Source organism: Pieris napi, chromosome 10 (genome assembly GCF_905475465.1).
Source record: "Pieris napi chromosome 10, ilPieNapi1.2, whole genome shotgun sequence".
Lineage (NCBI taxonomy): Eukaryota > Metazoa > Arthropoda > Insecta > Lepidoptera > Pieridae > Pieris > Pieris napi.
In genome coordinates, this window is record NC_062243.1 from 5395069 (window position 1) to 5414182 (window position 19114).

Below are 19114 nucleotides of genomic sequence, written 5' to 3' on the forward strand. Positions count from 1 at the left end.
TCTATCATCAAACCTTCCTTTACTAGGATTGCTCAAATATGGCCTGAAAAAATATTTCATCCTCCTGATACTTTGCGTAAATCCAAATTTCTAGTACGTTTTCTATAAAACGTATCTATCGGTCACATTTCAGCTTGCTGAAAATTTCTCTATGTTATTGAACAATCTAGAAACATTTACACAAAAAAATTATAACAAAATTATACTATCTGTAGGTATATACTGTACAGAAATTATTTTTTAATTATTATAACGAAAAACTCAACAACTTTACAGATTAAAAAAAAAATACCATTAGTGCTACGTTATAGTGGCTTTTCTAAGCCTGAAATGTCCAGCCGTGCAAAGCCGGGACAGGCCAGTCAAATATGATACCTTCACGACGAATGTTTACCGCGAAGATTATTTACAAACACAATTGGCCTTTTTATAAACGTGAACTAAAGAGCGCTGTTTGTTATCATAGCAAATTTTTTTTCTTCATTGCGTTAAATAATAAGGCTGCAAAATGCTTACCAAAGGACTAAGTCAAATATGCAAGCTAAACTCCTAAGTCGGCAGTGATGCTCGGCTTGAGGTTGATGGCAAGATACAAGTTTAAAAATAAAAACGCACTTCTTATTGGCGTCAAAAATTACTTTTTAACTTGATTTTTTTTTAACCTTAGCTCTGAACTCTCAAATATATTTTTCTTGCAGCTTCAAAGAATTATTATCTAATTAATCATTTTTAAATTTTTTGTCTGGTTTAGTAAATTTTCTGTATCTATATTAAAAAGAATAGAAGCCAGACTTAGCGAAGTGTGACAATATTTCTGAATACGACTATGTAAACTTGGCTTGGCTGCAGTTCGGATTACATTCTCGGAAATCAGCCTCAGATACGACACTTAGCGCAAAGTATTTCACATACTAAACTATAAACGTTTACCTTGAGGGTAGGTAGAGAAATAAAACACGAATTTACTTTAAAGATTTTATTTACAATTTTACATGACAATTTCAAAGAGCAGTTTGTATAACATTGCGGTCCTTGTTGCAAGGCACAATTGTCTGTTCAATAAAATTCAAACTAGCATAGTGCCAAACTATTAAGATGAAATCTGTAAGAAATGAATCGTTAGGAACACTAATAGACTAGAATCGGAATGTTACCTACAAATGTTCCCTATGGTGCTAGCGATATTAAATTAGCTATTGATCAAAACTACAATTATTACTGTTACGATGCGAGATCTATCTTCATTTACCACCATCAATGCCCATAAGCTCTCAGGATTTATTGTCCAAAATCAAAACGTAACATACGTCACCGAACCCGCTAAAATTAATAACTACATAATATTATGTATAAAATAATACAGCAAAAACTTTTACATTTTCTGTAAGAAATGCGACTTGCGCGACAAAAACACCACATTCACCTCAAACACACTATACAATGACAATGTACATAGTGACATTGACAATGTCATTAAACCCGCGTTAAAAACGCGTTCAAACATCACAGACAAATTTTACAATGTCGAACAAAAGAGCGAAATAAATCACAACAAATTTCTAAATTATCTAATCGTCGTCCCTTGGGGCTGAGCGAAAATGCAATTGGTGCCTAGAGTTTGACCTTTCCGTTGGAAATGTCATTGAAGAGCGGAGTGGTGATGGGCACGAAGCCGGCGCCCGAGCGGAAGTACAGCGGATCTTTGATCACGTCCGGGTCGACACCTTCCTTTTGATACTGCAATTTCTTTAGTTTAAAGGTGCCTGAAATGGAAAAACGACATGTATTAACGTACTACTTTCTTGTTCTAACGAAATGCCAAAAACCGCCTAGCTTTAATGTAATGGGTTGGTGAATCTGGCTTCGGGTAGACGTGTCAAATATTAATTTCAAATCTGTGACCTCAACTGATAAATATAATTACTTAAATATGGTCTCAAAAGTGTGCCTGTAATTTTATACAATAATTTATCAGAAAGTCAAAGTTCTTTTTTGTTTTGAATTGTTAAAATTTAGGTAACCAGCACTGAAGATGACACTAAAATACTGTGTACAGATGTAATTGGACTTCAGGTTTACAAATGTTGTTTAGTGTGTAATAACTGTATGTATTTAATCAATCTTGTTTTGTATTTCTGTACCAAAAATGTAGAAATAAAAAAAAATCATCAAATCCAATACGTTTATGAGAATTAACAGTTAGATTCAGTTCCAATTTTGTAAACAATTTCCGTATACAAATTACTATCAATAAATGACGTGAGTACACAAAATACTCAACCTTATTAATTAATAGGCATTTCTGTAATGCATTCATTAAAAATACTTGCTTTTTTTCTATAAACAATCGTACATGGCGTTATATATGAATCATACATAATGAAACCTTGAGAAATGGTAAAAGTTGTTGTAAAAAATTCCAACTTTCCAGCCTTATTAATTTGTTATCACACACCAATATGTCCATTAAAGGTGCATTTACTATACTAAGTGAATTTACTTAATAAAGAGTAATAAAGATATACACATACTAGTGATTTCAATGTCCTTGGTGAGGCGCAGGAACAGTGGTCGTGCGAAAGATGGCAGAGAATGATCGAGATGTGCAGCCAATTTGCTCAGATCCAATGTCCGCTCAGGGTCCGCAATGGCAGCCATGCCGGCCCGTCCCTCCGTTTGGGGTATCTACATAGAAATTAACAAATAAATAAATACAGTTATTTCCTATGACAATAAGTGCCTAAAGTATTGGTAATTTTATTGTCTGGACTTTCTAAAATGTCATGTTAGTTCACAGATACTAATTTGTCCCTGTAGTATCCGCGTTTATCGTGTCGAACATTATCTAGTAAATTAATCAATAAAGCTTTTTATAAATTTGAGGACTACTTAAATGATCCTAATCCTTGGGATTGATTTGCTCCAGTTCAAACAATTTGTATGACTCAAAACTTAGCGAGTATTAAGAGTGGCGGAAAGTTTCTTGCCAGTACTTCTTGCCCGCTCTACGCCCTTGACTTGCGAACTGATAGTAAAATATGAAAATTTACAATTATTTTAACTTTTTTTGACGTGACAACGTCTTATAATTCGATGGAGCCGGCTGCACGCACGCAAAAACATGACTCATGCGGCGTTACCTCGCTCTGAGGCGTTCCATTTAAGGCTTGCAGTGCAAGCGAGAGCGCGGAACGAGCGACAAAGAGGCACAAAAAATATACAAAATTGTATTTATGCGTACAAATAAATGTAACTTGATCAATTCAACCTCCTTCTCTATATCCATACAAAATATCTATCAAAGAAATAAAATTAAAATTATCTTTTGAAAAATGCAACTATTCCATCAGTGTTTTCTTATGACGTTGTGTCATTCAACTATCGTCAGTAAACCGACTTTACAGACAACCGATTTTTTTGAATAAAAATAGTTTGAGTTTGAGTTATGTCCGTTTTAGATTTACTTACCGAAACCCCATAGACAACACAATCCCGTCGATCAAGAACTGGTCCTAATGCATCCTCCACCTCAGCCGTGGCTACGTTCTCGCCTTTCCACTTGTATGTGTCCCCGGTGCGGTCCCGGAAGAAGAGGTAGCCATAGTCGTCAGCCACCAGAATGTCACCACTCACAAACGCAGCGTCACCCTTGCTGAAGACGTCCGTCTCTACTTTCTTGTTACTGGCGCTCTGGAAAATTAAAATATATTTTTAATAAATTTTTAATGATCAGTCGTCACGTGACTCATTCGGTTTAATTATTAAAAGCAATTAATATTTTGACGTGATAACGTCTTTAAAATCGTTTTAGTCGGGTGACATGTTCAGAAACTTGTGTCACACCAAAACCTCACGAGCGCGATCGCAGGTATAACTAGAGAGAGAGACGGACCGATCTCCCGTCTCATCTCGAGCGCTGCCAGTCATTCCGTGAATGTATGAAGAAAAATGTATATCATAGTCGAATAAGTAAACTTGTCATTTTACACCCGAAATTTATCATCAAAAGTGTGAATAAAACGATAGATGTCATTTAAAATTTAAAAAAATTGTTATCTTCATTAATTCCTTACTTCCCAAAAACTTATATCACCAATAAGACGTTATCACGTAAACATCTCGATCGTAAACCTACTTTACAAACAACCAATATTTTTTTAAAATTAAATTACACCTAACGTTATTTTTTCTCGTTCGGATATAATAAATATACAGGGTGGTTAAAAAGTCGTGGATGAAACGCTGAAAATAGATAGAACTGATATTTTAAAGTGTTTTTAAATTCCCGAAATTGTATTCGACGAACCTTATCAACGTATCCGTGGTACGCACGGGCTGCGTTGCGTTGAGAAATTAGTCCAATAAACATTCCTGGTTCATCTGAAAATAAAAACAGAATTATAATATTAGAAAACGTGTATCAAGTGAAAATCATCTGCAGTGCTCAATAGAATAGTTTGACAGTTAAGGAATGGCGTTAAATAAATAATAAAGGAAAAACAAAATTTTGTACCGTATCGTTTGAACATTCCATTTTTAAAATCTACAGATTATTAATCATGCGTGATACGGCACGCTTTCTACAGCGCGTGCGAACAGTCTATATTATTTTTCTATATTTTTTAAATACGTTTAATTGACGTTTACTGTTTGTAGCTTTGTTAACATATGCTATGCAAATTGTTCTGCATTTGATGCTTTTTAACTAATGTATTCAAATATAAAAAGTTTTAGTTAAGTTAAATTTTAATAATATTTTGTATATCTTATTATTTAAAACCATGACAATCAAACAATTATATTTTATTATTCTTTGAATATCCTCGTTTTTTCATGTGGGATGTTTGAGAGCATAAATAAATGGGCCAAGCCGAATTACGGCACTTGAAAAATTAAATATCAAAAGTACAATAATTAACTATTAATTAAAATAAACTTAGCGTAAACTGAATATTCATAAACAATCTAACTGGCCTGTATCTGCTTTGTACAGTTATTATGTATTCAGAGGGTCTGCCGTGTTATAAATTATTCATTACTGTACTGAATCATAGCTTACTAAAATATATTATATTATTCAATAGCTTTATTGCCAGCTTACATATGCATTTTATTTTGCGTGTTTGACACTAGAGGGCAGACATTTCTGCATCTGTAGCTCATTTATAGCAGCAAGTACGTGATATGGCTGTACCTACTAACCGGCTTATTATTTCGCTGAACCATTAAACGTAACCACTAAACCATGATAGTGGTTCATTTTGGTTACTATACATCGTTATAAAACTGTTTTAATCATATAGGTACTTTAATAATTAAATTAAGTCGATGTATTTTTTAGATAATAGAAATTTAAAACAACAAGAAAGTATTATATATTATTTAGTTTCGTTTAGAATATATTATTTAGTTAATACCAGACATTTAATTAATACCACACGAAAAAGCAATCAAATCTTATCAGTGCGTATTTTTAGTTAAATATTTTTTACAGAGTTTATTATCAGACTTATGGTAAATTCTAGGGTAAGATTGACACTTAGGGAGGATTATGTCTACATTTTTGAAATACTTATTTTGCTTAGTCTCGTCTCTGAATCTTACCTAAGTGTCGTCTTACGAGTCTAATTAATACGAACTAATAATGTGTATATGTACCTGTGCAAAGCCCCGACGAAATTAAATCATTGCTTCTTATAAAATAATAAAAAAAATACCAAAATATAGGTTAAGGTTTAATACATAATATTAAACATTCATAATTTCAAGAGCCCGCCAAAACGCTTCTGTAATCAAAATGGCGTCGCACCATTTTCTATGACGCAACTTGTAAACACATCAAAAATGGAGTTTAATGAACAGTACTTACTGGGCTGACAGCGTATGCAATAACCATCTGGACCACGAATAACATTTCCAAGCTCGTCGATCTTGACCAGTGCGATAGGGTGAAGTTTGGTGGGTATCAACTTGGGGAGAAAACCGACCGCTCCCACCGTGTTGTCCACGTTAACTGTCAAAAGGAAATTTGTTCAGGATAATCCTTAATTGAGTACAATTAGAGCCAGCCACAACACAGTGATGTCCCTAGTGTTAATGCTGTGTTTATACATGAAGTATTTGTTACTATACGTATAATAAGAACAGAATGAAACTAACGATCCTAGGGTAACATTCAGATACATCGCGCTAAGTCTGTATCCGTCTGTTTTTTTTATAGGAGGCAAACGGGCAGGGGGCTCACCTGCTAAGTGATACCGCCCATAGACACTCACATTGCCAGAAGGCTCGCAAGTGCGTTGCAGGCCTTTCAATCTGCACCTTCATATTTCTTGTAACTTATAGACCTTTGTTGGTTGCAGAATTACCCCCCCCAAATACGAAAGGCAGCCGGTGTGTGTGTGTGTGTGTCTTAAAGTGATTTTAATACAGGATTCTTGTCCGCGCCTTATCAACGAAGTCTCGGTTCTATCACGGTTGATAGTAACAACCCTCGCTAAGACAAAATGTAAATTGTGTGAAAATATTCCGCTATATTGCAAATACTTCGTGGCAATAGATGGCGTTAGTATGGCAATATTTAGTTTGCTCTAATCATAATATCTGTACTCTAAATAGTACTCTAAACTTGATGAGACAGCGTCTAACATAACTGAAGTTATAAAGCACTTAGTAACGAGTAATGTAATAAAATATAGCGTTTTACGGTTAAGCAATAATTTAAAATTTTCATTTAGATAATTAAGAATTAACAAAAACAGTTACTAAAGATCTGCAGAAAAACATTCTTTGGAATAAAACAAAGAAGTTTGCTTATGCTGTTAATAAATCATAATTCCACTGAAAGTGAGTCACAACACGCGTTCGGGTTCAACTTTTGTTTCTTGTTTAAAATCAGAGACAATATAAAATTTAGATACTATGTATTCTAATTTAAGCCCACACACAAGAGTCACAACGCGGGACGCGTTAGTAGTATAATATAGTTCGAACAAAGGTTGTATAAAAATCAGAGACAAAATAAAATTAATTAAGGCCAGTTATAAGCTGTACCATACGTTATATTTTATAATTAAGCGAAGCGTAAAGAGAATACCGTATAAATTGCGTGTTATTATAAATATGATATTGCACCGGAAATGACAATGAACTCCATCGGAAAATACCTTCCGCCGCAACTTAAGCTCGCTCGAAAAATGATATCGTATACATAGCAATTTATTACAATTTCAGACAAATTTTACGCTTTATATTTTAAGGTTATACCAATTCTAAATAATCTCCACCTTAACAGTTTATTATATCTAACAGTATTACCCATAAAATCGTAAAAACAATTGCTAACGAACTCTTTCGTCTCTTTCTTTCAAATGCAGTTTAGGCTGTGATGAAAAGAGAAAGATGACTGAAACGGTGCAATTCGACAGATTGTTTTTATAACCTTTATTAAATTCAATATGTAGAAGATACTTTATTATGTGCACATTATAAACATTTACACAATACATTTTATTATAGAATTATCGCCAAATGAAAAGTAAAGCGGGAAAAATGAATTCAAATGTTGCCACGCAACCTATTAAAGCGAATGAAGTCACAATTCTTCTTTTTGTAAAATTATTATTCTTTGTTGTTGCGCAGTTGCGTTTGTTGGAGAGCTTTGGTTGCGGTGGTAGACAGTAATGCCAACTTGGGGGTTTTCCTCCCAAATTTAGGGGGAATCAAGATGTTTTGGGGTTTTTAGGAGGTAAATTTATTTAGAGTGGTTTTATGGAAAATGCACTATATATAATACAATTTATATGAAGCATAAAACAAAACTACCAAACTAAACCAAATAAAAACTCCAAGTGCGAAATAACTTAAATATCAAAAAGCTATAATACTCTAAAATTAAATGTTTATACTACTTAAATGTATTTTGATGGACATTTGAAAATACCGAGTGTACAACAAAATTTAAGGGGTTTATTAAGGGGTATTTGAAGTGGCATTCTGTGGGAGTTCCAATCACTGACGGTCGTTCTTTAATATAGGTTTTGTCGATGCGTCGCAGGCGAGTCTAGACACCAAGGCACCGAACAAGAAATAGGAATAAGAAAACAGTAACACTTATCAAGCAGATCCATTTAATGACAGTCTCCATGTCTTCAGGCGTAAGATGCTGCAGCCACTGTTGATCCGTGACTAATAGTGATTATTGCAAAGTTGAAAAATATTGTTTTTTTTTATATATATAATTGTAAATTGCATGTTTTTTTTAATCTAGTTTGTTTTTTTTTTACTTTTAATGTTTTAGTTATTTTCTCTTCTTCATTGTAATGTTTCCCTTTAAATGTTGTGCACACTTGTTATTGATGCACATGCATGTATCTTGTTTTCTATGTTATGTGTTCTCTGTAAGTGTTTGCATGTGTTTCGTTAGTGTGCCTTTTAAAATAAAATAAAATAAGCCAGTGAATCATAACGTGATATCCCTTGAGTGTTTTTCAATTTCTATACATACAGCTATTGAATGCGTTCTAAATTATCTAAATGATTGTGGCACAAATATTTCTAGATCATAATTAGCCAAATCGGTTTTGTTCAAACAGCAATTAATTTTTATTTATATACCTTTTATCGTAAAACAATTAATGTAGTACAAAGTACTTCTGTTATCACTATTGTAAGCAGAAACAAAAGAAACTTACTTATGTTTGCATTGCCCTCGGTCGCTCCATATATCTCATTTATCTGCGGTACTTTGAACCTGCCAAAATAAATATTGACTCATCAAATAATTGGAATGTATCGTCATTGCTTTTTACTAGTATATCGTGAACGATCATTAAATAAATAAATTCTTTATAAGCCATTAGCTGAACATAATATTATGTTGGATGGATTAAAAAAAAACAGTACGATACAAAATTAATAGCAATTAAATTTATTATTTTGTATTATAAACATATTAGTAAAATATATATAAACATAATGACAGACTTAATGTAATCCTGATTATGCATTACTCGAATACAGGCTATTTCTATTGTTTTAATTATTGGCACGCTAAGGAAAAATGATGAGAGTAAATTTTTACGATGAGCGCACACCGTCACAAAAAACCGACACCCTGAAGTTAGCTATAGTCAACATTTTACTTTTTTGAAGTTATACTTCTTTTGGGGCGTTAGGGAAAAATGATGAGTATTTTTTTTTCTACAAACGTAGAATAAAGGCGAAAGATAAAAATTTTGAAAAGATTTTTATCTCGATACACCAAAGAAGTATAACTTCTAACGCGTGTACATAAGTACACACACGTTTTTTTTATTTATTATATTTAAGTATCTCTTATAGACTTACAAAGCTACACCCACACATTAGTACCTTTAAAGTGAGGGTTCTATGTCAGTGAGACATTATAAAAACGATTTTTATAAAAATAGGTAAATAAAGTGCATTTTAAGTTTGCAAGTTTATTAAAAAAATTCATTTAAAAAAAACCGAAGTGCATTTTGTGCCACAAGCGCTATAAATTTTGAATTGGCTGTTGATAATTACATCGCATGATAGTAATTATGTTTTCACTGCACGGCAAGTTAAAAAGCTTATCTATAATTTTTTCTTACATTCAATATGAATGGTTTATTTAAATTTTAACTACCGTAATAAGACAATTAAATAGATGAAATTCCCACAATCATTAAAATAAAATAGCAAATCGTAAATACGCCTAATAATTTACTTTATAAAATTATTCTTTGTAAATAACCCGAAGCTAATGTTATATTAAATGCCAGGAAGATTTTGTGCTCGCTAGTTTTATTTAGTTATTAATATTTTGATTATAAAGCTAAATCGCAGCATACAAAGCTACTTGTGTGTCATAGATCGATGGAAAGATGTATGATATGGAAGAAAAGAATAAACAAAATAGAGCTTTAAGAACTAAAGTGGAAATGGGCGGAGCTTATGGGAAGATGATCAGATAAGTGGAGCAAAAAAGTACTAAACTGGTGGTATGTGGGTAGACCAAATTAAGAAACAGCAGTTGGTACATAGCAAAGAGTGGCATGGTGCAGATAGGAATGGCGGGATTTGGAGGAGGTTTTTGCCAAAAAAGGGCACACGGATACCTAAAAAAAATATTGAAATAGAAACGTGTTTAAATGTAGAAGTATCTAAATTAAAAGGCTATTATTATATCAAATAAAAACATTTTTATATTTTTCCTTATTTCCACTATTTAAACCCTGTCCATGACCCTTTTCTGGCAACATACAAAACAAACAAAATTCTAATCTAGTTCTAGATTGGGTGCTAGACAAGAGTACGTTCGCCCTAATTTATTGACAATCTAAGGTTCTGTTTCACAATGTATGAATAAAGTACCAAATAGCTATGCAACACAAATTATTTGGAAGATAAATTGTGCTTGTCACTTCATCGGACTCATAACTTTTGATGAACTTCATGTGATGAATAGCGTTTTGTACAGTCGTGAAACGCAACAATAGTGTTTATCCTACCAATAAGTAATAAATAGCTAATTTGGAACTTATGTATAACTTATCCGTTGTGAAACAGACCCTAAATTTCGCTAGATATAGCGAAGAAAGCGCTAAGTTGTACTCGTAACTGACCTGTCAACAATCTGCTGCCATATGGCAGGTCGCATTCCATTTCCAACCATAATCCGCACTCCGTGCTGAGTGTCAGTAGGCTTCGAAGGCTGGGCCAGCAGGTATCGGCACATCTCTCCGATGTACTGAGAAACCTATAATAAGAGTCTATTTAATTACCGAATTCAAAATTCAAAAATCATTTATTCACGTAGGTAACACAATGTACACTTGTGATTCGTCATTAAAGAAATAAATATTAATGCTTCTAATTTTACATTTACTGCCAGTTCTCAAATCAAGGGCGTAGAACGGAAGAGAAGAACTGGCAATAAACTCTCCGCCACTCTTTTTAATCGCCATGTCTTTTTTTTACACAATGTTTGTAAGGAGCATCAATACATCGAGTTAAAAATTTAAACCAAGAAAAATAATTTAGAATTCTTTATATGGAGGTTTTAATAGCCACCGGTCAAAAAACAATGATTTTGATCAAATATTTCATTGATATGATTTGTTTACGAAGATTTGAAAGCAAATTTTATTATATTTACAAAACAATTAGCATATCACATCGCATATATCATCTACACACAATAAACATTTAAATTAAATCAATTTAAGTATATTTTTCATTTAACTATTTGAATAATTTATTTAAAAATCATCTTTTTGATCATTATCTTCTGCCTCTTAATTCAGCTACTTATATAAATTAATTGTGACTCATTAACCATTGGATTAGCTTTAATATTTTTGTTTATATTATTTCTTGTTATATTTTACTTTATTTTAGTTAGTGTTACATGTATTTTATGTTTTTTTTTAATTATTTAAGCACTTATTGTGCTTTACCCTCTGTAGGTGTTTCTTATTTAATTGTCCCATAGTAGGGTTGCCTGGAAGAAAGGTTTTCTAGCGATCAGGCCGCCCGTTGCCTAATAACTTATGTAACCTGCTTTTTTTATATGTATGTTTTTGTATAAGGTAACGAAGTGTAAATAAATAATAAATAAGATTGTTCTAACAGAGGTTGAACGTTTAAATTTGTACTTTGTATTTACAAGAAACAAAAGGCTTTACATTTATTTATTTACAATTATTACATGTACTTGTAAAAGTTATATCAGAATAACGTAAACGTAAATAATAATATCCTAAAAATCAATCAAGTATAATAAATCTAACGTACCGTACACTCGTACTTGATACAATCACTCCAATAATTGGATGCTGAGAACTTGCTCCGAAGTACCGATGGTATACCATCAACTAAAGCTGCCGCGGTCCCTACCAGCCCGCCAGCGAGATGGTAGAGCGGTAGGGGGTTGTACATACGGTCACTGCTTTTCAGACCCAGCATGTGAACTGTTGCTACCACCACAATCAAGTACCTGATAAGATTCGCTATGTAAGTAATGAAAGAAGATATTATTTTTTACGCATTCTTGAACTCATATAGAATATAAGTTTCCAACTAAAAATAAAATTGACATTAAATAGTGGCGCTACAATCTCTTTAGGTCTTGGCCTCAGATTTTTGAATCTGTTTCATGATAATCTTTAAATCTTATAGGCAAGTAGGTGATCAGCCTCCAGTGCCTGATACACGCCGTCGACTTTTTGGATCTAAGACATGTCGGTTTCCTCACGATGTTTTCCTTCACCGTTCGAGCAAATGTTAAATGCACACATAGAAAGCCCATTGGTGCACAGCCGGGGATCGAACCTACGACCTCAGGTATGAGAGTCGCACGCTGAAGCCACTAGGCCAACACTGCTCTATTGAATAGAATATATCATCTTAATTTTTTTTTGTTATTTAACCCCAGATGACACGGTTCACTATGAGGAATCGGCTCCCGGTGGAGGTCTTCCCTGGTAAATGCAATCGGAAGGCCGAAACACACTCCACCTAAAACCCCACGTGTGTCCATGGGCTTGGCATTGTCTTTTAACTTATAAAAAAAACAATTAGTCGATATTTGGGATATACAAGGGACCACGTATATTATAGTCGAATTTTTAATTAGACGAAGTCAACTGACGTTTACGGTGTTGTCAGTTTTTGATGAAATAAAAATAGTGTTGTGACAAAGTAAAAACCCGTGAATTAATGATCGGTGATGGCACTACCTAGTCGCCGCGCCGCGCTTTGTAATAAGACGTCAAAAAACTGATTGTAGTTACATAGTACTAGTACCAAACTTATATCAGAGCACTTTTATAGAATTTTGAAATAGAAATAATATTCTTTTATTGTTTGAAATGATTGACTATTCACACTCATTGTTCATTCATCTGATTGAACAAGAACTGAACGCATCACTATTACTTTAAATATGGCAACATTATTTTACAAAGTGACATTAGCTACTGTCAGTTGGCTTCGTCTAATTAAAAATACGACTATAGGAAAAATAGATGTGCAGAACTAACTTTGAGTTCTTCATGACAGCTGCCTTTGGCATTCCCGTTGTGCCTGACGTGTAGATGTATAGAAGTGTATCATTGTACTGAGGCTTATCAACCACGATTGGATAATCTGGAGACTGCTTCTCCATCTCAGAGCGCATATCGGTGACTCCTGGTGCACAGTCGCCATATAACTGAAATTGCTTTATATCCGCTGGGAGGTCCGCATTTATATCGGCCACGGCTGCAAAAATACATTTAGAATTATTTATTTTTTCCTTCGAAATCTTTAGTCTAATCCAATGTGAATTGAACCTTCAGAGAGAAACCATAGACATTGATATGTCAGTATCATAACTGATGTTATGAAACTTGTTCATAATGGATTTAACTTTGAATAAGCATTACTGCGTATGAAACTTTAGTTTAAACAAAAAGTTTACTTACCACCAACCAAACAATCAGAGTAGATAATAGCTTTAGCTTTTGCGACCTGGATACAATGTAACAGAGGTTTGTGTCGCAGATTACTATTGATGAGAGCAGAGACCACACCCAACTTGGCCATACCCAGCCACATGTAAACATATTCCGCACAGTTAGGCATGAAGATGCACACCACATCACCACGCTTCAGCCCCATCTCCTGCATTACCCGAGCCACTTGGTTCGATTTTTCTGCCATCTGCCGGAAATACGCATTGATAAGATTTCCTTTCCATGGCGAGAACCAAAGAATTTATGAGTCATGAACAACCTTTGAATTGTTATAATAAATTAAATAATAAAGGAATTTTTATAAAAAAAAACAAGTTATGTATTTACATAACTTCCTTACTATACTATACTTGTTTTTTCCTTCTTCCTTTTTTGTCTCCTACATATTTTAACAAGTGTTTCTTGATTAGTTACAAGCTGGATATGGGTATAAAATATTATAGCAAAACATCTATTGTCCGTTACAAAACAAGGGAAACGAGCCGGTGTCCAGAGATGGCATTAACTTGCTTGAAGCCTTCAAAGTATTACGTAATAACATCGATTAAACTGAAGTCTTGCATTGACACGTTACGATAATCTCATCACAAACTGTCTACTACCAGTGGCGTAATAATAGGGTGGCAGGGCTGGCAAAATGCCACGGGCCCCCGACCCAAGAGGGCCCCTGACCAAGAGATACTATGTTCTATAGACAAATGTGAAGTCTCCAATTCCCAATGGCTAGCGTGGGGACTACAGACCATTCCCTCTCGCCTAAGAGAGGAGGCCTATGGCCATTAGTGAGGGACATATAGGTACAACGTGTAATTGGGTACTCTGAAAATCTCAAAGTTTATTAAAATTAAACTGAGTACAACGTGACGATTTTTACTGACCCATCAAAAGAATTTGCCACGGGCCCCAGATAGTATAGTTACGCCACTGACACCAGTTTGAAAAACTACACGAATATTCCACCTACCTCGCTTAAACACTAGCATTTTATCCTATATAAACATACATACAACTTTAAGGCGCAAATTAAGGAAAAAATTCATCGGACTAAATGTAACTCAAAACATATTGTTTTATACACCTATGGGATATCATTCTAGCTTAGACAGGATGCAAAAACCACAAATTTTAGTTTATCCTTTCGAATATTCGAAGCCCTATGTATGTAAGTGGGACATACGTGGTGGGTAGGACAATTTTTTGTAAAAAGGGTTTACCTCTCTGAATGTCCATGTGCGATCGTCGACGACAAAGAAGCACGGTGCATCGGGCTGTTTGAGGGCTCTCTTCGTAAACAACTCCGCAACAGAGCAGTTGTTTCGTGCATATATTGCCGTACGAATCATCGCATTTGCGTACCGCCATAGGAACCTTAAAATATTTAGAAACAATTTGTATTTGAGATATGAACTTAATTTCTATGAATACAAGAGCCAATATTACCGAGTAAAGAACTGTTCAACACGTGACACATTTCACGTATATCCTACACAAGTACGGAATTATGCAATATAAAACCTTTTTACTAATAAATATACTCGGTTATTTATTAATAATATGAGGAAAATATGTCGTTTCATTTTATTATCATTCTAATAAAAAATTCAATAGCCGTAGCGTAACTTAACTGTCGTGTAATAATACAAACAGGTTTTTCAGGATTTAATTTGGACAAAAAATTCAGGTAATAATCAGCTAGGCAACAGTTTTTTACATCATTCATTTAATGTGCATTTTAAGCATGCAAAACATGAATATTGTTTTTGCCGATCTTACCGCTGTACTTATATAGGACAAGGTGCGTCTTTAAAGTATTTATATGTGAAATGTGTCACGTGTTGAACGGTTCTTTCTCTATAATCTTGGCTCTTACGTGCATAGAAATAAAGTTCATGTTAGTGATAAAAATTATCGATTTTACCAATCGATAGAAAACACGCGCTATCTTGATTCTTAGCAGAAATATTTACTTGCTTATTTTCAAGGACAAGACTGCTAGAACCTACCAAATAATTTAAACATTACTTTCTTATTTCAACCAAAACGGGAGATTATTACCTAACGGTTTTCCGTAAATTAACGAAGACTCTCAAAGTGGTTCTACGGTATTTCGACTAACACTTCATAATATTAAAGTAGGTCTTCACACTCTTAGGGTGAGATCTATAGAGCGCACTTAGACTTTGCTCAGACTTAACTATAACCATTCTTTACTTTTTTAAAGGATAATAAAGAAGGTATTGCATGAAATGAAACATCAATTTCTGTCTTAGCTTGAGCTTAGCTTAATCTCACCGTTAAAATGTCTATAAATATACTAAATCATAGTTTAACCTTAGTGTTTTTCGTAAGTAAAGTCTGAGCAAAGTCCAAGTGCGCACTATAGATCTCACCCTTATAGATATGACCTTATCTTATAACTTGTATTTTTGATATTTTAAGAATACCAAGAAATACACATTTCATATCAAAATTCTCGAATTTAATCACGGAAATTGACACACATGTCAAGTCGTTAAATAATTGATATTAAATTTCGTAGTTGAGGTGCATAGTTTTTTTAAAACTATTAATCATATTAGATATTGCCTTTGTACACATTTTAAGCCCGTAATACAATTTATAAAATACCTCAAAATGCTTACACTGATGTCGCCTATCCGAATCCTAATTGTTTATGATAACATCGAAACAATGTACGCAAATAATAAGGTTACTTTATTTAGCTGAAAAGGCTAAAATACCGTCATAATGGAATTTTTGTAAGATGTTCTTTGCAATGACTGCGATATTTAATGTCGTTTTAAGCCGGTCGTAAGCTGGTCGCAGAAGTTGATAAAGATATAGGTATTTAATTAAACTTTCTCCATATATTGAAAGCTTAAAGGGTTTTTACTGCCTATGCTAGTCTTCCTTAAAAAAAAAATTAAATTCACCCATTAGAGTTATTATGCAAAGGCTGTAAAACTTATGTATCCTATTTTAATGTAACTTTATAGCTCAGAGAGGTGACTGACGGATCGATTGAGTAAAGTTCATTCAAAAATAACTCGCCCACATTATATCGTGTTGGTACTTAACATATTTTCATACACATTTAATTTATCTTGGTACATTGTCTCCAATCTCAGCAGAGATAAGATATACTTTAGAATAAATAGCACAAATTGTAAATTCGTTCTCATAAAAAATATTTTTATTATTATTTTACATTTCTTTTCTTTTTTTGCGACTGAGGCGCAAACTAGCTGTTTTGGTCTCTGGTATAATGACCAGCGCTGTTGATCAGTCTGCTCCTCAGCATAATGCTGATCCAGGGCCAGTTACAACCACAACACATACGCATTACACACTCAAAATGTACCTTGTTCTTTAAAGGAAAAAAATAATAATTTTTCATTCTTAATTTTTTTTGATTATTATTACTTTGTGTTTCGGTAGTAATAAATTGTGATGTCTATTAATTGTTGCATTTATTAGCATTATAAGCACAAATTAGCACCAGGCGATCAGGACGGGTATACTTTTTTACATTTAGACCTTGACTTTATAAATAGTCGGATACAAGGTCTTGACCGATGCTCCAATGTAAAATTAACACGTGGTTTCATATATTTCACTTTAACGACTTTCCATAGTCATGATAAATGAAGAATTATACGCCACGCCATCCAGAATGAAAAATGCCTGTAATCAGTTTACGTATGTTACCTACAAAAACTTCTACAGTATACGAAATGACATTCTTCTACCGCATCAACATTATTGATCCTTTGCAGTTAAACTAATTTCGTTTATTTAAATTAATGGATTCACTATTGTTTTGAAATCCCCAATTCTTTTGTCTTTGTTGGTAAGTCAATCAAAGGTCACTGACATTCTGTATTTCAAAACTGGTATCTAATTATTGTGTAAATCATTTAAATTCTAAAACAAATAGAAACTGACCTACAGAGCGCGATCCGAAAATTTCAAATGATTTAGGCCATTACAATTTATATAAAAATATAATTAATTAAACCAAATTCTTAAACACTAGCTAGGTAGGTACGTTGAATGAAAACATTTGTAAATATCAACTAACATGTTAATTATGTAAGTTAGTATAATAAAATTATTAACCGTTAGGAAATTATTTAGCCTCAAGATAAAATTTAATTACATAATGGAAAAATATTGTATTGGAAAGCATATTTGAGAAAGGCAGGTTACGGTTAAGATTATTATAAGATTCATTCATGCCAGTGAAAACGGTGTTTATTCGAAATTTTTATGTTTTGTGGCCCCGAAATATCAATTTATTTAAGTTAAGTTTTGATTTCTATCATCTATGTGCTTTCACTTTTGGCTGTACAAGGGTTGATTTTCGATCGTTGGAATATTGCCCACTTCATGCCGCATTATGTGCGCTAGTACAGTTCCACTAAGGATATCCAAAGTATCTATTAAAAAGTAGGTTAAACTGCGTTAACAAAAATTCTGACATATATTGTTATCATTTGTTATTTGCAACGTCCTGTTTCACAATTTTTCCCTATACGTACTTCTAATTCTGTGAAGAAACGAGTTTTTGTGTTATGTAAAAATATCCCCTGCCCATTCTGTTATTTACATGTCCAAGTAATTTGACCACAATAATTGTAGCCTGACAGTACATATCCAAAAAATGAAGCTAATCACTAATAAATATGCAGGGAGTGTTTTATAGTCGAAACGTAATAAAATACTCTCATATATAGTAAGTAATTTATAATAATATGCTCGGAGAGGCAGTTCTTTATGCGTACTAGTCTAACTTTTTGGCTTACCAATTTGAGTAGCAGGTAGCAAAAACCTTTTGTAATGTAAGCAGCAACTAACAACATTATCGCTCAATGTTAAGACCCTAAAATGTAACAGATAAATACTAAACTATTTTTATCTGGTTACTTACACAATTAAACCGTCTCTAGCCTACGTCAGTAAATTATATAACTATGGGAATATAAGAGAATTTGAATAATTAACATAAGTGTAGTTAACAAAGGTAACATCATTCATATATTTACACTGACAAATTATTACTTCGCTGTTAACTACAACGATTTTAACGATTTTCGTGACGCATAGCGGGCTGTGTACATAAATCGTGGGCATGTTAAATTTAACATTATAGAATGAATTGTAACTCACTTGAGATCCCTTGGTAATGTTTTCACGATCACATAAATCTTCTTCCTGTATCGATAAACACAAGGTGCGATCGCGAGTATGGCGAAAATCGCCGCCTTGGATAGCGTGCTCAGCACGGCGGCCATCGCGGCAGCTAGTGCCATTAGCGCGACGAGCGCTGCCAGCAGAGCGTCCATGCTGGCGACGAGCCCAGTGGGACACGCGAATAACTACACTGAGACCTAAACAATGAACAACGCGCCGACCGCGTCTGCCGGCGTTGAATGTTTTTTCCTAAATGCGCCAAGGACGTGCGCCCAGCGAACGTTCGCCGCGTCAATGGCTTGTTTCCCCTCGGCGCCAGATGCACATGCGCGAACAGCTGATCCCCGAAGGGATCGCTTTTGAACCGGTGACTATGACATGTAAAAAATGTAAAATAAAAA

At 33.8% G+C, this 19114-nt stretch overlaps 1 protein-coding gene across 1 annotated transcript; it reads right to left on the bottom strand.

Moving 5' to 3' along the window:
- Nucleotides 1-961: 961 nt before the first annotated feature.
- On the bottom strand, nucleotides 962-19036 carry LOC125053047 (long-chain fatty acid transport protein 4-like). Its single transcript, XM_047654225.1, has 12 exons — nucleotides 18690-19036; nucleotides 14735-14888; nucleotides 13470-13707; nucleotides 13047-13266; nucleotides 11800-12001; nucleotides 10629-10762; nucleotides 8694-8752; nucleotides 5870-6013; nucleotides 4307-4380; nucleotides 3469-3690; nucleotides 2532-2685; nucleotides 962-1763 (listed from the first exon to the last, which is right to left on the bottom strand). Exons 1-12 carry the CDS (start codon nucleotides 18863-18865, stop codon nucleotides 1612-1614), a joined length of 1929 nt encoding a protein of 642 aa, XP_047510181.1. The 5' UTR covers nucleotides 18866-19036; the 3' UTR covers nucleotides 962-1611.
- Between the last annotated feature and the right edge of the window lie 78 nt (nucleotides 19037-19114).